The sequence below is a fragment of the Salvelinus sp. IW2-2015 genome, linkage group LG14 (genome assembly GCF_002910315.2).
Source record: "Salvelinus sp. IW2-2015 linkage group LG14, ASM291031v2, whole genome shotgun sequence".
NCBI lineage: Eukaryota > Metazoa > Chordata > Actinopteri > Salmoniformes > Salmonidae > Salvelinus > Salvelinus sp. IW2-2015.
Genome location: NC_036854.1, coordinates 1,632,447 through 1,654,913, shown reverse-complemented (window position 1 = coordinate 1,654,913; position 22,467 = coordinate 1,632,447). Strand labels below are relative to the sequence as shown.

General features: G+C 40.3%; 1 protein-coding gene across 1 annotated transcript in view; it reads left to right on the top strand.

Moving 5' to 3' along the window:
• vps39 (VPS39 subunit of HOPS complex) overlaps positions 1-22,467 on the top strand; it is a 61,547-nt gene that overhangs the window by 15,036 nt on the left and 24,044 nt on the right. Inside the window, 9 exon segments of the mRNA XM_070446754.1 lie at positions 4,506-4,520; positions 15,866-15,961; positions 19,541-19,595; positions 19,597-19,662; positions 19,963-20,052; positions 20,054-20,093; positions 20,603-20,745; positions 21,557-21,600; positions 21,602-21,692. Of these exon segments, the coding sequence (XP_070302855.1) occupies positions 4,506-4,520; positions 15,866-15,961; positions 19,541-19,595; positions 19,597-19,662; positions 19,963-20,052; positions 20,054-20,093; positions 20,603-20,745; positions 21,557-21,600; positions 21,602-21,692 (640 nt within the window).

Here is a 22,467-nt window from a genome sequence, read left to right as displayed (position 1 = left end):
AGAGAGGGACGTTCAGCCTTGTGGACTGATCAACAACACCTGAAGGCTGGGGAGGAGTAGAGTAGGAGAACGTGTAACTGTAGGAGTGTGACCTGAGCCAACAACCTGCAAGGGTGGGGGAGGAAGAGAGGAGAGTTAGCCGTGTGGTTGGACTGACTCCAATCAACACTGCACGGGACCTGGGGATTGGAAGAGAGGAGCAGTTTAGCCTTTGGTGGCCTGATTGCCAAACACCTGATAGGGGCTGAGGGCAGGACACGAGAGATCTAGTTTTAGCCTGGTGGACACTGAATCCAACAAACCACCTGCCAGGGAGGAAGGAGAGGAGCGCAGCACAGGTCAGGATAGTAGACTCTGGCTGCTGACGGAAGAGCTAGCGAGTTCAATCCCCACAGGCATCGCCCACCATGTGTCGGAGGGATGTGTTCTGCGAGTACATAAATACAATTCAGACAGATAATAATATCAATATGCTCGCGGACTAGACAAGAAAAAAAAGAAATCACCCAATTGTAGAGGTTGCGGGGACGACAATTTGACTCATCATCGGATTGCACAACTCCTTTGTTAACCGACCTATCTTCTGCGGAACAAGGGTCAAGAGCTTTCGACTACTTACCTTCTTCGATGAATCACGCTACATTGTTGATTTTATGGCCATCACCTAGCTAATAGACTGCTACATGTTGATTTACGGCTACCTAGCCTAATAGAGCTGCACACTGTGATTATAGGACTAGCCTAGTCATAGACTGCTACAAATGTTGATTTCAGCTACCCTAGTCTATAGACTGCCTACTATGTTGATGTTGGCTACGTAGTAATAATTGCACTGCTACATGCTTGATTTAGCTGCTACCTAGCATATAGACCTGCTTACGATGAGTTGATTTGGCTACCTAGCTATAGACTGCTACATGTTGATTTAGGCTACTAGCTATTAGACGTGCTATCATGATGAGTTTAGGATACCTAGTCTATAAGACTTTGCTACATCTTTCGATTTAGGTACCTAGCTATTAGATTGCTACATGTTGATTTAGGCTACCTAGTATAGACTGCTACATGTTGATTTAGGCTACCTACGCTATGAACTGCTACATGTTGCATTATGTACCTGCTTAAGACTGCACATGTTGATTTAGGTACCTCAGCTATAGACTGCACATTGGTTGATTTAGGCTACCTAGCATAATGACTGCTACCTGTTGATTATAGGCCTACCCTAGCATATAGACCTGCTACTGTGGTGATTTAGGCTACCTAGCTTTAGGACTGCATACATGTTGATTTCAGGCTACACACTATAGACGTTTCAGTACATGCTTGATTTAGCGCTACTACCTTAAGACCGCCTTACAAGTCTACATGTTGATTGTCTACCATAGCTATTAGACTGCTACATTCTACGTGTTGATTTATCACCTAACTTAGACTTCTACAGTCTAGATGTTGATTTAGTGCTACCTCAGCTATTTAGACTGCCTACATCCACGTGTGATTTTAGATCTACCTTTAGTAATAGACTGCTACAAAGTCTACGTGTTTGATTTAGCTACATACCTTTCCTAATGAACCGCTACAGTTCTTTACCTACCTAATTAGACCGTCGTACTAACCTACCTATAGACCAGGCTGTACACGGGTCTAGGCCTACTATAGCCGCTACAGTCTAGGATGGCTAACCTATAACCGGGGCAGTCGTACGTAGCCTAAACGCTTTACAGTTCGGGTCTAGCCTACACCTAGATAGACTACGGCGGTGACGGGATCTACCTTACGGTGGGGCCTCAAGACCGCGGACAGTCGGGGTAGCTACTATAGACCGCTATCAGTCTACCTACACTACTTAGACGCTACAGTCACCTACCTATAGACGCTACCAGTCTACTACCTATAGACCGCTACAGTTACCTAACGTGTCATAGACCCTACCAGATTCCACCTCTGACCTAATGAGACCCTACAGTCTACCTACGCTATAGACCGGCGTACAGATCTACCTACTATCAGACGCGCTAGCAGTCTGACCTTACTATTAGACCGCGCTTTACAGTCTGACCTAGCGTATAGACGCCTACAGGATCTCTAGACCTTACCTAGTAGCCGCTACAGTTCTACCTACCTATAGGCACCGCTACAGTCTACGACCTACAGGACCGGCTACAAGTCAACCTGACTACAGACCGCTACAGTGCTCTAGCTACCTCTACAGACGCTACGATCCACCTACTACAGACGCGCTTCAGCTCTACCTACCTACCAGGACGCTACAGCATCTACTCTACAGACCGCTTAACAGTCTACCTACGCTACAGACGCTACAGTCTACACTACTACAGCACGCTACAGATTACCTTACCTACAGACCGCTACAGTCTACCCTCCTAACAGACCGCTACAGTCTACCCTACCTACAGACCGCTACAGTCATACCTCCTATAGGACGCTACAGCTTCTACCATACCTATAGAAACCGAACCTAACAGCTCTACCTACCCTGATAACGCTGTCAGTCTACCTACCTGTAGACCGCTACCGTTCTACCATACCTACTAGACCCGCTACAGTCTACCTACCTATTGACCGCTACAGTGCTACCTATCCTATAGACGCGCACAGTCTACCTAGGCCTATAGCGACCGCTACAGTTGCTACCGTTTACCTATACGACCGCTACGTCTACACACCTATAGACCGCTCACAGTCTACCTAGCTATAGGACCGTAACAGAATCTGACCTACCTAATAGACCGCTACAGTCTACCATACCTATGACCCTACAGTCTGCCTACCTACTTAGACCGCACAGTCTACCTACCTATAGACCGCTACAGGTTCTACCTATATAGACCGCTACAGCTTTCTTACCTTACCTATAGACCGCTACAGAATCTACCTACCTAATAGACCGAGCTACAGTCTAGCCTCACCTTATAGACGCGCTACAAGTTTACCTTACCTATAGACCGCTACAGTCTACCCTACTAATGAGACCGCTACAGTCTAACCTACCTATAGACCGACAGTCTACCCTACTATAGTGCTACAGGTAGACTACCTATTGCTGTACAGTCTATCCTACGTATAGACTGTACAGGTCTACCTACCTATAGACTGCTACGTCTTACATTATGTTCAGTCCTGGACAACAGCCATTAAAAACAAACATACTCAACTCTAAAATTCAAGTCATGGACACAAGCCAGTAGCCTCAGAAGAACAAAAATGAATTATTCTAGGCCAGATGTTTCATTATGTCGAAGAGCCTTTAGAGAAATATTAAATGTATTGAAGCATTTGTGACACAGTTACAGACTGTTTGGAAAGAGCATTTTCAGGTGACAGCTGGTATGAAAGAGAATGCCAGTTGTGCAAGCTTGCCATCAAGGCAAAGGGTGGCTCTTTGAAAGAATCTCTCAAATATAAATATATTTGATTTGTTAACAGCTGTTTTTGTCTACATGATTCCATATGTGTATATATCATAGTTTTATGTCTTCACTATTATTCTAACAATGTTAGAAATAGGTAAAATAAAATCTATAATAACCCTTGACCATGAGTAGGTTGTGGTCCAAAACTTTTTGGCTGGTAGTGTAGTTGTTCGTGTGTTAGTATTCTTTCCAAACACACCCCACAATGAGGCGTGAAGCATGGACGGAGGAGGTGTGGATGGTGCTCACTACCTTTTGTGCAGGCCGCTTCTTTCATAGAGGATGAGCCTTGCCTGTGTAAAGTTTGCCATAGTGCGACACGTCATTACTTTGAAGCATGCGAGGGAGGTGTGTAGATGGGTGCTCATTTTACCTTTGCTGATGCAGGCCCTTATCTCATAGAGCGAATGATGACGCTCGACGTACTTGTGGGCTTCTTCAAGGATGTACTCACTCTCCTCAATGTAGACAGTGGTATATTCCAGACGCAACGACGGGACACCAGGCCACGTTGGTCTGGAGAGAGGAAGGCAGAGGACTAGATTACACCAGGGACACGTTGTCTGGAGGAGGAGAGAGGACACTAGATAAACATAAGCAAATAAAACACTCATCTTATTTCTGAAGAAGGACTAAGAATGAGTTTGATAGAGTGGTTTTAGGGACACAGATGAAGACTGGTTCTTGGGTGACTTAAGTAGGAGAGCTTACTCAGTCTCAGGACTAGTCTTACATTTCATTGATCCAGGAACTGACCCTTGAGCTTATTTACGCATAAACAGGTGTAAATGGGACACAGTAGGTTGTACAGCTGCAGGTAGCATTACAACGTTGAGATGGGAGTATCGTCTGAGGCGATCCATCGCGTACATTAAGAATTTACGTAGCATACTAATGGGAGATGGGGGAGTACGTCGAGGACCTGTGTAGCATTAAGGGTGCATTACGGAATGTGAAATGTGGAGTAGTGTGAGGATCCTCGTCTTAAAGGGTAGCATTACAATGGAATGGGGAGTACGTCTGAGGACCATTCGTACTATATATGTAGCAATTACAACGGAATGGGAGGCCATACGTACTGAGGTCCAACGTAACATGCAGTAGCATAAACGGAAGGGAGACGGTCTGAAGACGCATACGTACGATTAAGGGAGCATACAATTGGAGCATGAGGAGTACGTCCATTGAGGATCACCATGCGTACATACTTAACCGGTAGCATTACAATGGAGATGGGGACAGTACGTCTGAAGGGTCCCATGCGTACATTAAGGTAGCATTACAATGGAATGGGGAGATTGAGGATCATGCGTTACTTAAGGTAGCGATGACATGGATTGGGGACGTACTGTTCTGAGGCATCCATTCGTAACATTATCGTTACGCATTACACGGATGGGGAGTTACGTCTGGGGATCCATACGTTTACATGCAGTAGCAGATTACCAACGGAATGGGAGTACGTCTGAAGGATTCGCGATACGTACATTAACGGTAGATTACATGAATTGGGAGTACGTCTTGAGGGATCCCATTACGCCATTACATTATCGGTAGAATTCCAAAGAATGGGGAGTACGTCTCGGGGTTCAATACGTCATTAAACTGGTAGCATTACAACGGAATGGGAGTACGTCTGAAGATCATACGGGACATAAGTAGGCATTTACAAAGTGTAAGGGGAGTACGTCTGAAGGATCCATACGTACATTAAAGGTGCACTTACAAAAAGAGGAATTGGGGAGTACGTTAATGAGGGATCCAGTCGTTACATTAAACGTAGCATTTACAAAGGAATGGAGGTACGTTCTGAGGCGATCCATCGTCATTAGTAGCATTACAAAGGAATGGGGAGGTACGTGCGGTGAAGTGATCCATACGTACATAACGGAGCATTACACAAGGAATGGGGCAGTACGTCCTGAGAGTCCATTCGTACATTTAAGTAGCACTATACAAAGGATGGGCGAGGATACGTCTGAGGGATCCAATAGCGTACATTAAGGTAGCATTACAAAGGAACATGGGGAGTATCTTCTGAAGTGATCCATACGTCATGCAGTTTATAGCCATTTGAGCAGCCGTGCGGGTGGGCGGGGGGTGTCGGCGATGATTGACAGGAGTTCTTGGCCTGCCTCTTGGTATGGTGGATTCCTTCCTATGTGATGGGAGACGGTGTTGACGGGGCGTTCGAGTGCATCAGGCTGGTCTTCACGCAGGTGACTGCGTTTCCTGGAACAGTCACGTGCAGAGGATCGATGGGTCAGTTCTCTCGGCTCTGTTAAATGTGGGCTGGGTGGGGGGTCATATGTTGTCGTAGGAATTAATTTAAGGAGACCTTTTGAGGAGGGTGCCCTAATCCTGTTTGGCTGGTTGGAGGAGAGTATTGAGGAGGTTTTAAGCTGAGGGGATTTCCTGAATTCGTATGCATCTTTGCCGAATGGGGGATTCTGTGTTAGTCTTGCTCAAAACGATTAACATCGAACACGCTAGAGATTCAAACGGTAAGCGATCGAATACTGCGTAAATTCACATAAGCATGCAAGTCGACGGACTAAATGTCGACAACTAACATCGAACACGGCTAAAATTCACAACTGAACATCAAGCACGGGCTAAGACTCACAACTAACATACAACACGGGTAAGATCTGCACAACTAACGCATCAACACGTGGGGGCTAAATTCACAACTAAACATCACACACGGCGTATCACCAACTGAAATCAACACGGCTGAAATTTCTCACAAACACTAACATCAAAACACGGGCTAATGTCACAAACTACATCAACACGGCTAACACAACTAAGCACGATCAACCGGCTTAACTTCACAATGGTTAACAATCAACAGCGACGCAGCAAGTTGCACAACTGTAAACATCAATACTGGCTAAATTGCATGAGCACTATAATCGAACACGGCTAAAATTCGATTATTTTGGGATTTCAATGTTCCCTGACGGTATAAGTTGGGGGATTTTGGTGGATTAGGTGAACCAGACGAGAGATGGATTGTGAAAGTAAATTAGTAGGTCCATGTGATCTGTTCTCTACGATAATTAATCGTGGGGTTTAGTTGGTGCTAAGGTTTACGACTGGAAACTGTTGATTCCATCCACAAATAGATGAGACAAGCAGAACAAGGCCAGCAGTGGGCTGTCAGGGTGCTATGCTGCTCGGTCAACACAAACCCAACACACCTTGTGTCAGGTAGTTCTATAGAGGCGAGGTGAGCCTTTCTCCAGCTCTTGCCCGCTAGACAGATGGGCGGGGGTTGGGTAGCTTGCAGCTTCGTTTACGGTAGTCAGGGGTGAGCAGGCGGATACAGACAATCACTGGTGGGATCTGTTGGAGGGAGGTACAGCGTTAACGTTAGTGTCCTGATTCCCTTTATAGTCACACTTATGTGACCAGGGCCGCCTTTCCCTATATAGTGCCTACTTGTGGACCAGGCGCCTATTAGTACCACCTACTGTTGGACCAGGACCCTATATAGTGCACTACTGGTTCACCAGGGCCCTATATAGTCAACACTACTGTTGACCAGCGGCCCTATTCCATAAACCCGTTCGTTCCGCTTCCGAACGGCCAGCGGTCAAACCCTCCCGACGGCGGGCGGTCAAACCCTCCCTCGACGTAGCGCGGGCAAAACCCCTCCCAGAACGACGGCGGCGGTCAAAACCCTCCCAGAAGAGCGGGCGGTCAAAACCCCTCCACCAGACGGCGGCGGTTAAAAACCCTCCCGCGGCCGCAAGACCCAGACAGGCGGTTAAGCCTGCCCGACGACGGGATACCTCTCCCACCAGGACGACGGCGGTTAAAACCCCTGCCCCTCCGCAGACGGGGGATCTAAAACCCTCACTTGCCGACGACTTAGCCGAACACCTGCATGGAGTCACAACCTTCTTCTGACAGAACAGATGAAGGCATAGAGATTCTGGATGATGGTGAATTCCTGCTGTTCTTTGTCTCTGTCCACATCGTTCTCATTCGATCATTCTGCACAACCAATAAGAAGGACACAACTGTCAGAGAGTCCATGATTGAGTCTATTGGAATGAAGAGACGTGAGACCAAAAGACTGTCCAGTTTGAGGTGTATGTTGAGCTCGTCCAGTCGCTAGCTGCCAGCGAAACTGAAAAGACAGACGACCAGCACGGTGAGCTTTGGGGCCTTTAACAGGATGTGAGCTGGCAGGTGCGAAGTTTAAAACATTGTGCTTATCCTAGATGAATCCATGTGTTTGTGCTGCTAGAATTGTATTTTTGTTTTAAATGGTCTTTGTCAGCGGTAGTCTCATGCCAACTCCACGGCAAGTTGCAGGGCCAGTCTCAAAGCTGCTTGTCCTGTAGTAACTGTTTGATTGGCTGGCGAAGGAACACAGGTACCCAAGGCGCGCCAGACAAAATGGTTGCTGGCAAACGTACACTATATTGGGCCTAGGACAGGACAGAGACAGGATGGAGAGCCCGACGAACGAAGGGAGAGGACGTTATTCTACAGACGGTGTAGTGAATGGTTGACAGAAGAAATGTTCTCTAAAGGAGAAACATTATGGAAGATACCATTGTATTGGAAATAACATTATGGATATAGGAAAACCATTATGGATATATGCGCAATACACTTATGGGAACTACAATTATAGTTAGTGGATATTACTGGAAGTACGTATGATACATATGACTTATGGAATCATCTATGTGAAATACATTAGGGATTATGGGAATCACATTTACTGAATTATGGAATGCAATATTGATTATGGAAGATACATTATGGAATACATGTTGGAATACATTAGATGGAATACATTATGATTATGGAATACATTGGAATACATATGGTAAATTACATTATGGTTATGTGAATACATTATAGAATACATTATGGAGATACATTATGATTATTGGAATGAATTTATTAATACAATTATAGGAAATACATCTATGAGGTATGGATATACACTAATACGGATTATGGAATACATATGGATACATTATGGAATACCATTATGATTATGGAATACATTACTGGAATAGATGAATACTATGGAATACATTATGGAACTCAATTTATGGAAGTGACATTAAGTTATGGAATACGAATTATAGACTTCATTATGGACTATGATACACTTATGGAATACATGTATGATGTAATGGAATACATTAGTGGAATACATTAGTGATTATGGAATAATTGAACATAATTAGGAATACATTTGATGAATACTGATGGAACAAGTACATTAGTGATATAGCATTATGATTATGATATATCATTACATGGAAACTTATGGATATAGATTATGGAATACTATGCATATGACAGAGGATTATTGAATCAATGGGTAATAGCATTATGGAATAGCATTATGGATGATATAACATTATGAATAGATTATGATCTATGGAAATACATTAATGGAATAGCATTATGTGACATAGCGATTCTATTGGAATACAATCTTGGAATATATTATGATTACGGAATACATTTATGGATAATTATGAATAGATGATGGTAATACATTATAGGACTATTATAGATACTATGCATTAGATCGTAGATATATACCTATTATGGAATAGTATTAATGGAATACATTATGGAATACATTATGGAATACATTATGGATACATTATATGGCAAGTACATATAGGAATACAGTTATGGTTATGGAATACATTATGGGAATAACTTAGGATATCCTATATGGTTATGTGAAATACATTTATGGTAACATTACGGAATCACCATAGCATTATGTATTATGAATACATTCATGGAATACATGCTTGGAATACCTTAATGGTTAGTGGGAATACAGTTAGTGGGTTTATATATATGGAATACATTTATGGAATACATTTGGCACAAGGAATACTATGATAATATGGAATACATTTGGAAATACATTATGGAATACATTATGGAATAACATTATGGTTATGGATATCATTATGACATATGATATGTACTTATGAATCATATGTTATGGATTACATTAATGGAACTACATTATGATTATGGAATACGATTTGGACATTTATGATTATGGAATACATTATGGATACATTGAATGTTATGGCGAATACCTTAATGGAATGACATTATGATTATGGAATACATTATTGGAATACATTATGAATAGAGTTATGGAATACATTATGGAACTATTATTGATTAGGAATCTCATATTAATACATTATGGAATAGATATATCACATTATGGAAGTAACATTATGGATTATGGAGATTACATTATGGAATACAATATGGAATAATCTTACTATTAATGCGGATATGATTATGGAATAACTTATGGCAATACATTATGGAATAGATTCATGGAATACATTATGGAATACATTATGATCTATGGAATACGATTACTGGAATTACATTATGGAATACTGAATATGAAGCATTATGGACGATACATTATGGAATACATTATGATACATTAGTGGAATACTATTATGTAATCAATTATGAGCACTTATGGGAATACATCATATGGAAATACATTATGTATGGTACATGATACATTCATGGAAATACACTATGATATTATGATTCATGGAATACATTTATGGAAAATTATGGAATAGATTTGAATGGAAAGTTATGGACATAGCATTTTGGTATATGGAACTAATTGATGGAATACATTATGAGTATGGAACTATCATTATGGAATAGATTATGGAATAGAGTTAATGGGAAATAGAGATTAGAATGGAATACATTACTGGAATTACATAAATGGAATACATTATGGATATAGCATTTGACGATTCTGGCATACATTCATTTAATGGATAGATTATGGACAAGATAGATTATCGAGATATAGATTATGAGAAAGCATTACTGAACGATTATGGAATAGTTATTGGAATGACATTATGGATATATGGTTACTCAGATCTTATGAATAGATTATGGAATACAACTTGATGGTTATGGAATACATTATGGAATACATTATGGAATACATTATTGGATACATTATGGAAATTACATTATGGGGAATAGATATGGTAATAGATTATTGGAGATACAATTTGGTTAGGAATACATCGTATGGAATACATTATGGCAATACATGTAATGGAGTCAGTTATGGAGTACATTATGGAGTACATTATGGAATACATTATGGAATAGATTATGGAATACATTATGGTATGGAATACATTATGGAACATTATGATTATGGATAATTATGGATACATTATGGAATACATTATGGAATACATTATGGAATACATTATGGAATACATTATGAATAGATTATGGATACATTATGGGAATACATAATGGAATAGATTCATGGAATAATTATGATTATGGAATAACATTATGATACATATGAATGATTATGGAATACATTATGGAATACATTATGGAATAGACATTATGGAATAGATTAGGAACATAATAGATTATGGTTATGGAATAATTATGGCGAATACATATATGGAATAATTATGAATACATTATGGATAATTATGGGCAGTACATTATGGAATACATGTATGGAATACATTATGGAAGTACATTATTGGAAGTACATTATGAATATATGATAATTATCGGAATACATTATGGAATACATTATGGAGTACATTATGGAGTATATGGCATACTGAACATTATTGAGCTTTTATTGAAGCTATTTTAATGATATAGTTTTAGTTGAAATAAAGAACTATAACAGCGGGACATCTGATCTGATAACTCTGGTTTAGTCATATTGAGTCAGCATTACGTATAGATCCCAGATCATATTGAGTCAGACTATATGTATAGATCCCAGATCATATTGAATCAGACTATATGTATAGATATTCTTGAGTCAGACTTATAGTATAGAGCCTAGATCATATTATACGTATAGATCTAGATCATATTGAGTCAGACTATACGTATAGATCCCAGATCATATTGAGTCAAACTATATTGTATAGATCCTAGCTGATCTCTCCTACTCAGACGCTCTGATCTCGTATAGTGTGATCGCATATACACCCCAGCTGAGGTGATGAATCGTGGTCTCTGCAGCTCCACATCTGGATCAGCAGTCTGGGTTCAAAGGTCCTGATCTCCACATAGCGGGGCAGGCAGCTATGATGTAGGGGACGAATGTCTGAGAGAGAACAGAAGAGCTATGATGTAGAGGGACTGATGTTTTGAGGAGACACGCAGGAAAAGAGAGAGACAGATATATGATGTAGAGGGACTGATGTTCTTGAGAGAGCAGAGAAGAGGCTATGATGTAGAGGGACTGATGTTTTGAGAGACACGCAGAGAAAGAAGAGAAAGAATATTATGATGTAGAGGGACTGATGTTCTGAGAGAGAGACAGAGAGCTATGATAGTAGAGGGACTGATGTTGAGAGACACGCAGAGAAAGAGAAGGACAGATATATGATGTAGAGGGACTGATGTCTGAGAGAGACATACATTCTCATGTGAAATGGTACCGAGCAATTGTCAAATTGGCTTTTTAACAAATTTCCGTACGACAGACCACATATTCACCCTGCACATCCTAATGACAAACAAACCAAAACAAGGCAAAGTCTCTCTCATGCTTTGTTGATTTCAAAAAGCTTTAGACTCAATTTGGCATGGAGGGTCTGCTATACAAATTGATGGAAAGTTGTGTTGGGGTAAAATCATACGACATTAAAATCCATGTACACAACAAAGTGTGCGGTTAAAATGGGCAAAATACACATTTCTTCCACAGGGCCGTGGGGTGAGACAGGGATGCAGCTTGAGCCCACCCTCTTCAACATAATATTAACTAATTGGCGAGGCACCTAGACAGTCTGCAGACCCCCGCCTCACTTACTAGAATCTGAAGTCAAATGTCTTTACTGTTGCTGATGATCTGGTGCTTCTGTCACCAACCAAGGAGGGCTATGGAGGGCCCTTTATGGTTGCGAGGTCTGGGGTCGCTCGCCAACCAACAATTCACAAAATGGGACAAACACAAATTGAGACTCTGCATGCAGAATTCTACAAAAAAATCCTATGTGTACAACGTAAAAAAACAAATAATGCATGCAGAGCAGAATTAGGCCGATACCTCTAATTATCATAAATCCAGAAAAGAAGCTGTTAAATTCTACAACACCTAAAAGGAAGCGATTCCCAAACCTTCCATAACAAAGCCATCACTACAGAGAGATGAACCTGGAGAAGAGTCCCCATAAGCAAGCTGGTCCTGGGGCTCTGTTCACAAACACAAACAGACCACAGAGCCCAGGACAGCAACACATTATACCCAACCAAATCATGAGAAACAAAAAATGTAATTACCTGGACACATTGGAAAAATGTACAAAAACAGAGCAAACTAGAATGCTTTTGGTCCCTAAACAGAGAAAACACAGTGGCAGAATACTACCACTGTGACTGCACCAAACTTAAGGAAGCTTTGATATGTACAGAATCAGTGAGCATTGCTTGCTATTGAGAAAGGCCACCGTAGGCAGACATGGCTCTCAAGAGAAGACAGGCTATGTGCACACTGCCACAAAATGAGTGGAACTGAGCTGCACTTCCTAACCCCTGCAAATGTATGACCATATTAGAGAACATATTTCCCTCAGATTACACAGATCCACAAAGAATTCCAAAACAACCCAATTTTGATAAATCCCATATCTACTGGGTGAAATACTACAGTGTCCATCACAGCAGGAAGATTTGTAACCTGTTGCCACAAGAAAGGGGCAACCAGTGAAGAACAAACAACATTTGTAAAACAAACCATATTTATGTTTATTATTTTCCCTTTTGTACTTAATAACTATTTGCACATCATTACAACACCTGTATCTAGACATAATGACATTTGAAATGTCTTTATTCTTTGGAACTTCTGTGATGTAATGTTCTACTGTTCATTTCACTTTTGTATAATAATCTACCTCACTTGCTTGGCAATGTTAACATATGTTTCACATGCCATAAGCCCCTTAAATTGAATAGAATGATGTAGGGCTGGTGCTCTGAGAGGAGAGAAACAGCTATGATGTAGAGGCGGGGTGCTCAGAGAGGAGAAGAAACAGCTATGATGTAGGGGCTGGTGCTCAGAGGAGAGAAAGAGAGAGAACAGCTGATATGTAGGGGCTGGTGCTCCGAGAGGAGAGAAACAGCTGATGATGTAGAGGCTGTTGCTCTGAGGAGAAACAGCTATGATGTAGAGGCTGGTGCTCTGAGAGAGAGAAACAGCTATGATGTACGGGCTGGTGCTCAGAGGAGAGAGAGAGCAGAAAACAGCTATGATGTAGGGGCCTGGTGCTCAAGGAAGGAGAGAAACAGCTGATGACCTGTAGCAGGCTGCGTTCCTGAGCAGGAGAAACAGTCTATGATGAGGGTGCTCTCTCTCCTCTGAGCACCAGCCCCTACATCATAGCTGTTTCTCTCCTCTCTGAGCACCAGCCTCTACATCATAGCTGTTTCTCTCCTCTCAGAGCACCAGCCTCTACATCATTCTATTCAATTTAAGGGGCTTTATTGGCATGTGAAACATATGTTAACATTGCCAAAGCAAGTGAGGTAGATATTATACAAAAGTGAAATGAACAGTAAACATTACACTCACAGAAGTTCCAAAAGAATAAAGACATTTCAAATGTCATTATGTCTAGATACAGTGTTGTAATGATGTGCAAATAGTTATTAAAGTACAAAAGGGAAAATAAGTAAACATAAATATGGGTTGTTTTTACAATGGTGTTTGTTCTTCACTGGTTGCCCCTTTCTTGTGGCAACAGGTCACAAATCTTCCTGCTGTGATGGGACACTGTAGTATTTCACCCAGTAGATATGGGAGTTTATCAAAATTGGGTTTGTTTTGGAATTCTTTGTGGATCTGTGTAATCTGAGGGAAATATGTGTCTCTAATATGGTCATACATTTGGCAGGAGGTTAGGAAGTGCAGCTCAGTTTCCACCTCATTTTGTGGGCAGTGTGCACATAGCCTGTCTTCTCTTGAGAGCCATGTCTGCCTACGGTGGCCTTTCTCAATAGCAAGGCAATGCTCACTGAGTCTGTACATAGTCAAAGCTTTCCTTAAGTTTGGGTCAGTCACAGTGGTCAGGTATTCTGCCACTGTGTTTTCTCTGTTTAGGACCAAATAGCATTCTAGTTTGCTCTGTTTTTGGTACATTTTTTCCAATGTGTCAGGTAATTACATTTTTGTTTTCTCATGATTTGGTTGGGTATAATTGTGTTGCTGTCCTGGGGCTCTGTGGGGTCTGTTTGTGTTTGTGAACAGAGCCCCAGGACCAGCTTGCTTAGGGGACTCTTCTCCAGGTTCATCTCTCTGTAGGTGATGGCTTTGTTATGGAAGGTTTGGGAATCGCTTCCTTTTAGGTGGTTGTAGAATTTAACAGCTCTTTTCTGGATTTATGATAATTAGAGGGTATCGGCCTAATTCTGCTCTGCATGCATTATTTGTTTTTTTACGTTGTACACATAGGATTTTTTTGTAGAATTCTGCATGCAGAGTCTCAATTTGGTGTTTGTCCCATTTTGTGAATTGTTGGTTGGCGAGCGGACCCCAGACCTCGCAACCATAAAGGGCCCTCCATAGGCCCTCCTTGGTTGGTGACAGAAGCACCAGATCATCAGCAAACAGTAGACATTTGACTTCAGATTCTAGTAAGTTGAGGCCGGGTGCTGCAGACTGTTCTAGTGCCCTCGCCAATTAGTTGATATATATGTTGAAGAGGGTGGGGCTCAAGCTGCATCCCTGTCTCACCCCACGGCCCTGTGGGAAGAAATGTGTATTTTTGCCAATTTTAACCGCACACTTGTTTGTGTACATGGATTTTATAATGTCGTATGTTTTACCCCCAACACCACTTTCCATCAATTTGTATAGCAGACCCTCATGCCAAATGAGTTAAAGCTTTGTTTGAAGATCAACAAAGCATGGAATGACTTTGCCTTGTTTTGGTTTGTTTGTCATTTAGGATGTGCAGGGTGAATATGTGGTCTGTCGTACGGAAATTTGTTAAAAAGCCAATTTGACAATTGCTCGGTACCATTCACATGAGAATGTATGTCTCTCTCAGACATCAGTCCCTCTACATCATATATCTGTCCTTCTCTTTCTCTGCGTGTCTCTCAACATCAGTCTCCTACTATCATAGCTCTCTGTCTCTCTCTCAGAACATCAGTCCCTCTACATCATAATATTCTTGTCTCTTCTTTCTCTGCGTGTCTCTCAAAAATCAGTCCCTCTACATCATAGCCTCTTCCTGCTCTCTCAGAACATCAGTCCTCTACTCATATATCTGTCTCTCTCTTTTCCTGCGTGTCTCTCAAAACATCAGTCCCTCTACATCATAGCTCTCTGTTCTCTCTCAGACATCGTCCCTACATCATAGCTGCCTGCCCCGCTATGTGGAGATCAGGACCTTTGAACCCAGACTGCTGATCCAGATTGTGGAGCTGCAGAGACCACGATTCATCACCTCAGCTGGGTGTATATGCGATCACACTAACGAGTATCAGAGCGTCTGAGTGGAGAGATCAGCTAGGATCTATAATATAGTTTGACTCAATATGATCTGGGATCTATACGTATAGTCTGACTCAATATGTCTCTAGGATCTATACGTATAATATGATCTAGGCTCTATACATAAGTCTGACTCAAGAATGATCTATACATATAGTCTGATTCAATATGATCTGGGATCTATACAAATAGTCTGACTCAATATGATCTGGGATCTATACGTAATAGTCTGACTCAATATGATCTAAACCAGAGTTATCAGATCAGATGTCCCGCTGTTATAGTTCTTATTTCAACTAAAACTATATCATTAAAATAGCTTCAATAAACAGACTCCAATAATGTATTCAGTAATGTATCCATATGACTCCATAATGTACTCATAATGTATTCCATAATGTATTCCGAATAATGCTATTCCATAATATTCATAATGTACTTCCAATAATGTACTTCCATAATGTATCCATACATGTTTCCATAATGTACTCCATAATGTATCCATAATGTATTCCATATCTATTCCATATATGTATTCGCCATAATTATTCCATAACCATAATCTATTGTTCTAATTATTCCATAAGTCTATTCCATAATGTATTCCATAATGTATTCCATAATCTATTCCATCATGTAATCCATAATGTTATTCCATAATCATAATTATTCCATAATCTATTCCATTACTGTATTCCCATAATGTATCCATAATCATTCATAATGTATTCCATAATGTTATTCCATAATGTATTCCATAATGTATTCCATAATTAATCCGTATTATCCATAATCTATGTTCCATAAATGTGATTCCATACCATAATGTATTCATAATCTATTCCATAATGTATTCCATAATGTACTCCATAATGTACTCTCATAATGCTCCATTACATGATATTGCCATAATGTGACTCCATACGATGTATTCCAGTAACATAATTGTATTCCAATAATCTATTACCATACTCTATCCATAATGTCAATTCCATAATGTATCCAATAATGTATTCCATAATTGTATTCCATAATGTATTCCATTAACCATCAAGTTGTATTTCCATAATCTACTTCATAATCGTATTCCAGTAACCATATGTTATTCCATAATTTCTATTCCAATAACTATTTCCTAATATATCTCAGTAATGCTATTCTTCATAATCTATATCTCCGATAATCATAATCTATTGTTCTCATAATGTAGTCCATTAAATGAATCTATTGCCAAGTAATGCGTATATCCATAATGTATGTCATACTGTAATTCAGTAATGTATTCCCTAATCTTATTTCCCAGTTACTCTATTCCATAAATCTATTCCATAATGTAGTTCAGTAATCATAATGTATTATCATATGTAGTTTCCATATACCAAAATGCTATGTCCATAACTATTCCAGTAGAATCGTATTCTCATAATTTTCCATAAATGTATTCCATGAATCATAAACTATTCAGTAGATGGTATTTCCGATGAATGTATCCTAATGTATTTCCATAACCGATAATGTATTGCATAATGATGTATTCCCATATATGTGATTCATAATTGATACATAATGTATTCCACTAATGTATACAATAAGCTATTCCATAATGTATGTGCCATAATCTTATTTCAGTATCCATATATGTATTTCCATAATGTATTTCCATAGATCATAAGTATTTCCATAATGTATTCCATGAATGCTATTCCATAATGTATTGCCATAAGTTATTCCATAATCATAAATCTGTCGCATTAATACGTATATAGATCTATCTCCATATATGTATTCCATAATTGTAATTCCAACTAATGCATAGATTCTACTTCCATAATGTGATTCCATATCTATTCCATAATGTATTAATAATGTACTTCCTAACTCATAATGTTCCATAATGTATCCAACATCTATTCTAATGTATTCCCAATAAGTATTCCATAATCATAATGTATTCCCATTAAGGTATTGCCATAACATTAATGTACTTCCATAAGCTATTCCATAATCATAAATGTTTCGCAAATCGTATTCCATATCATATATGTAGTTCCATAATGTAATCCATAAACATAGATATGTAATTCCATAATGTATCTCCATGAATGTATTCCAATAACTGTATTCCATAATGTATTTCCAAATTGTATTCCATATCATGAATGTGCCAAATGTATTCCATAATGTATTCCTATAACCATAATGTATTCCCACTAACCATAAGTATGTCACACTATAGTATCCATAATGTATGTTCATAATCATAATGTAGTTTTCCAGTAATGTTATCCATTAAATGTATTTCCATAACCATATATGTATCGCTAATGGTTATTCCCATAATGTATTTCATAACCATAACTGTATCATAATCGTACTTCCATAATGTATTCCATAATGTATTCCATTAATGTATTCTCATAATGTATTCCATAATACCTATTCCATAATATGGTATCATAATCTATTCCATAGATCATAATGATCCATAGGTATCTCCATAACATAATGTTTCCTATAATGTATTCCATCATCTATTCATAAGTGTATCCATAAATGTATTCCGTAATCATACATCTATTCCATAGATGTATTCCATAGAATCCCTATGTCCATAATGCTAATTCATAATGTATTTCCATAATCATAATCTATTCATAATGTATGTCCATATATGCCTATCCATAGATGTATTACCATACATGTGATTCCATAATCCTACTGTATTGCAATAAGTATCCATAATCTATTCCATAAGTTCCAACATGTAATTCTAACAGTAATGCTATTCATAATGTACGTTCCATGAATCAAATGTATTCCTAATGTACTTCCATAATCACTAATGTATTCCCTAATGTTATTCCATACATCATACATGTATTCCATAATGTAATGTCCATGAACATAATCGTATTGCCATAATATTCACTTCCATAAATTGAGTTCCATAATGATTCCAGTAATTATTCACTAATGTATTCCCATAATCCATAATGGTATTCCATAATGTATCCATATGTATTCCATAATCCGATATTATGTAATCCATAACATAGAGGTGTATTCCATAATGTTTTAATTCATTCCATAATCATAATGTATCCCATAAGTACTTTCATAATGATTCCCATAACATAATGTAATTTACCATATGTAATTCCATCATGTATTCCAATAATCATAATGTATTCCATCTAATGTAATTCCAACATGTTTCCATTAATGTATCGTTCCATAATCAATATTGCGATTCCGATAATCAGTAATGTGATTCGCATAATCCCTAATGTATTTCCATAATGTATTCCATAAGTCATGAATGTACTTTCCCGATAAGTGTATTCCACTAACTATAATTGTAAGTTCCCATTAATGTATTCCATATCCATAATCGTATTCCTATATCCATTAATGTTATTTCCAATACAATGTATCTTCCATAATGTATTCCTTTAGAGAACATTTCTCTGTCAACCATCACACACCGTTGTAATGAATAACTTCTCTCCCTGTTCTCGCTCTCTCTCCCTGTCTGTCTCAGGCCCAATATAGTGTACGTTGCCAGCAACCATTTTGTCTGGCGCCTGGTACCTGTGTTCCATCGCCAGCCAGATCAAACAGTTACTACAGGACAAGCAGTTTGAACTGGCCCTGCAACTGGCCGTGAGTTGGATGAACTACCGCTGACAAAGACCATTTAAAACAAAAATACAATTCTAGCCACAAACACATGGATTCATCTAGGATAACACAATGTTTTATAACTTCTGCACCTGCCAGTCACATCCTGTTAAAGGTCCCCAAAGCTCACACGTGGCTGGTCGCTCGTCTTTTCAGTTTCGCTGCAGCTAGCGACTGGACGAGCTCAACAACACACTCAAACTGGACAGTTTTGTCTCCGTCTCTTCATTCAAAGACTCAAATCATGGACTCTCTGACAGTTGTGTCCTCTTTGGTTTGCAGAATATGAAGGACGATGTGGAAGGAGACAAGAGACAGCAGATTCACCACATCCAGAATCTCTATGCCTTCAATCTGTTCTGTCAGAAGAGGTTTCGATGACTCCATGCAGGTGTTCGCTAAGCTCGGCACAGGTGAGGTTTTACCCCCGTCTGGGAGGGGAGGGGTTTTAACCGCCGTCGTCTGGGAGGGGTTTAACCGCCGTCGTCTGGGAGGGGTTTTAACCGCCGTCGTCTGGGAGGGGTTTTGACGCCGTCGTCTGGGAGGGTTTTGACCGCCGCCGTCGTCGGAGGGTTTGACCGCCGCCGTCGTCTGGAGGGTTTTGACCGCCGCCGTCGTCTGGGGAGGGGTTTTGCCCGCCGCCGTCGAGGGGAGGGGTTTTGACCGCGCCGCCGTCGGAGGGAGGGTTTTGACCGCGGCCGTCGGAGGGCGACGGTTTAGGAATAGGGCCCTGGTCAACAGTAGTGTACTATATAGGGCCCTGGTAACAGTAGTGCACTATATAGGGTCCTGGTCAACAGTAGTGTACTATATAGGCGCCTGGTCAACAGTAGTGCACTATATAGGGAATAGGGCCCTGGTCAACATAGTGTACTATAAAGGGAATAGGACACTAACGTAACGCTGTACCTCCCTCCAACAGATCCCACCCATGTGATTGGTCTGTATCCCGACCTGCTCCCCGCTGACTACCGTAAACAAGCTGCACTACCCCAACCCCCTGCCCATCTGTCTGGGGCAGAGCTGGAGAAGGCTCACCTCGCGCTCATAGACTACCTGACACAGGTGTGTTGTTTGTGTACCAGCAGCATAGCACCCTGCAGCCCACTGCTGGCTTGTCTCTGTTGTCTCATCATTTGTGATGGAATAACGTTTCAGTGTAAACTTAGACAACTAAAACCAGATAATTATGTAGAAAAGATAATGGACCTATAATTTAATTTAAATCATCTTGTTGGTTCTAATCACCAAAATAACTTATACCGTCAGGGAGAATTGAAAATCCCAAAATAATGAATTTAGCCGTGTTGATTATAGTGTATGAATTTAGCCAGTATTGATGTTAAGTTGTGAATTGTGGTGCTGTTGATGTTATTGTGAATTAAGCCGGTTGATGTGCTTAGTTGTGTTAGCCGTGTTGATGTAGTTGTGAATTTAGCCGTGTTGATGTTAGTTGTGAATTTAGCCGTGTTGATGTTAGTTGTGAATTAGCCGTGTGTGATGTTAGTTGTGAATTTAGCCGTGTTGATGTTAGTTGTGAATTTAGCCCGTGTTGATGTTAGTTGTGATTTAGCCGTGTTGATGTTAGTTGTGAATTTAGCCGTGTTGATGTTAGTTGTGAATTTAGCGTATTGATGTTAGTTGTGAATTTAGCGTTGATGTTAGTTTGAATAGCTGTTGATGTATGTTGAGCAAGATAACACAGAATCATGGCAAAATGCATAGAATTTCAGGAAATTAGCTTAAAATCCTCAATACTCTCTCACCGCCAAGATTAGGGACCTCTAAAAGGTCTCCTTAAATATTCCTGCAACATATGCCCCCCACCTCAGCCCCTTTACGGCCAGAGAAACCCATGATTTGACGTGTGTTCCAGAAACGCAGTCACCTGGTGAAGCAGCTGAATGACTCGAACCCGTCACCCCGTCTCCCTCATGGAAGGAATTCCCACCATCAAGAGCAGGAAGAAACTCCTGCAGATCATCGACACCAGTGCTCAAATGCTACTGCATGTACGTATGGATCCTTCAGACGTACTCCCCATTCCTTTGTAATGCTACCTTAATGTACGTATGGATCCCTCAGACGTACCTCCCCATTCCTTTGTAATGCTACCTTAATGTACGAATGGATCCTCAGACGTACTCCCCATTCCTTTGTAATGCTACCTTAATGTACGTATGGATCCTTCAGACGTACTCCCATTCCTTTGTAATGCTACCTTAATGTACGTATGGATCCCTCAGACGTACTCCATTCCTTTGTAATGCTACTTAATGTACGAATGGATCCCTCAAGACGTACTCCCCATTCCTTTGTAATGCTACCTTAATGTACGTATGGATCCTTCAGACGTACTCCCCATTCCTTTGTAATGCTACCTTAATGTCGTATGGATCCTTCAGACGTACTCCCCATTCCGTTGTAATGCTACCTTAATGTACGTATGAACCCTCAGACGTACTCCCCATTCCTTTGAATCTACCATAATGTACGAATGGATCCCTCAGACGTACTCCCATTCCATTGTAATGCTACCTTAATGTACGTATGGATCCTTCAGACGTACTCCCCATTCCGTTGTAATGCTACCTGCATGTACGTATGGATCCCTCAGACGTACTCCCCATTCCGTGTAATGCTACATAATGTACGAATGGATCCTCAGACGTACTCCCCATTCCATTGTATGCTACCTTAATGTACGATGGATCCTCAGACGTACTCCCCATTCCATTGTAATGCTACCTTAATGTACGCATGGATCCCTCAGACGTACTCCCCATT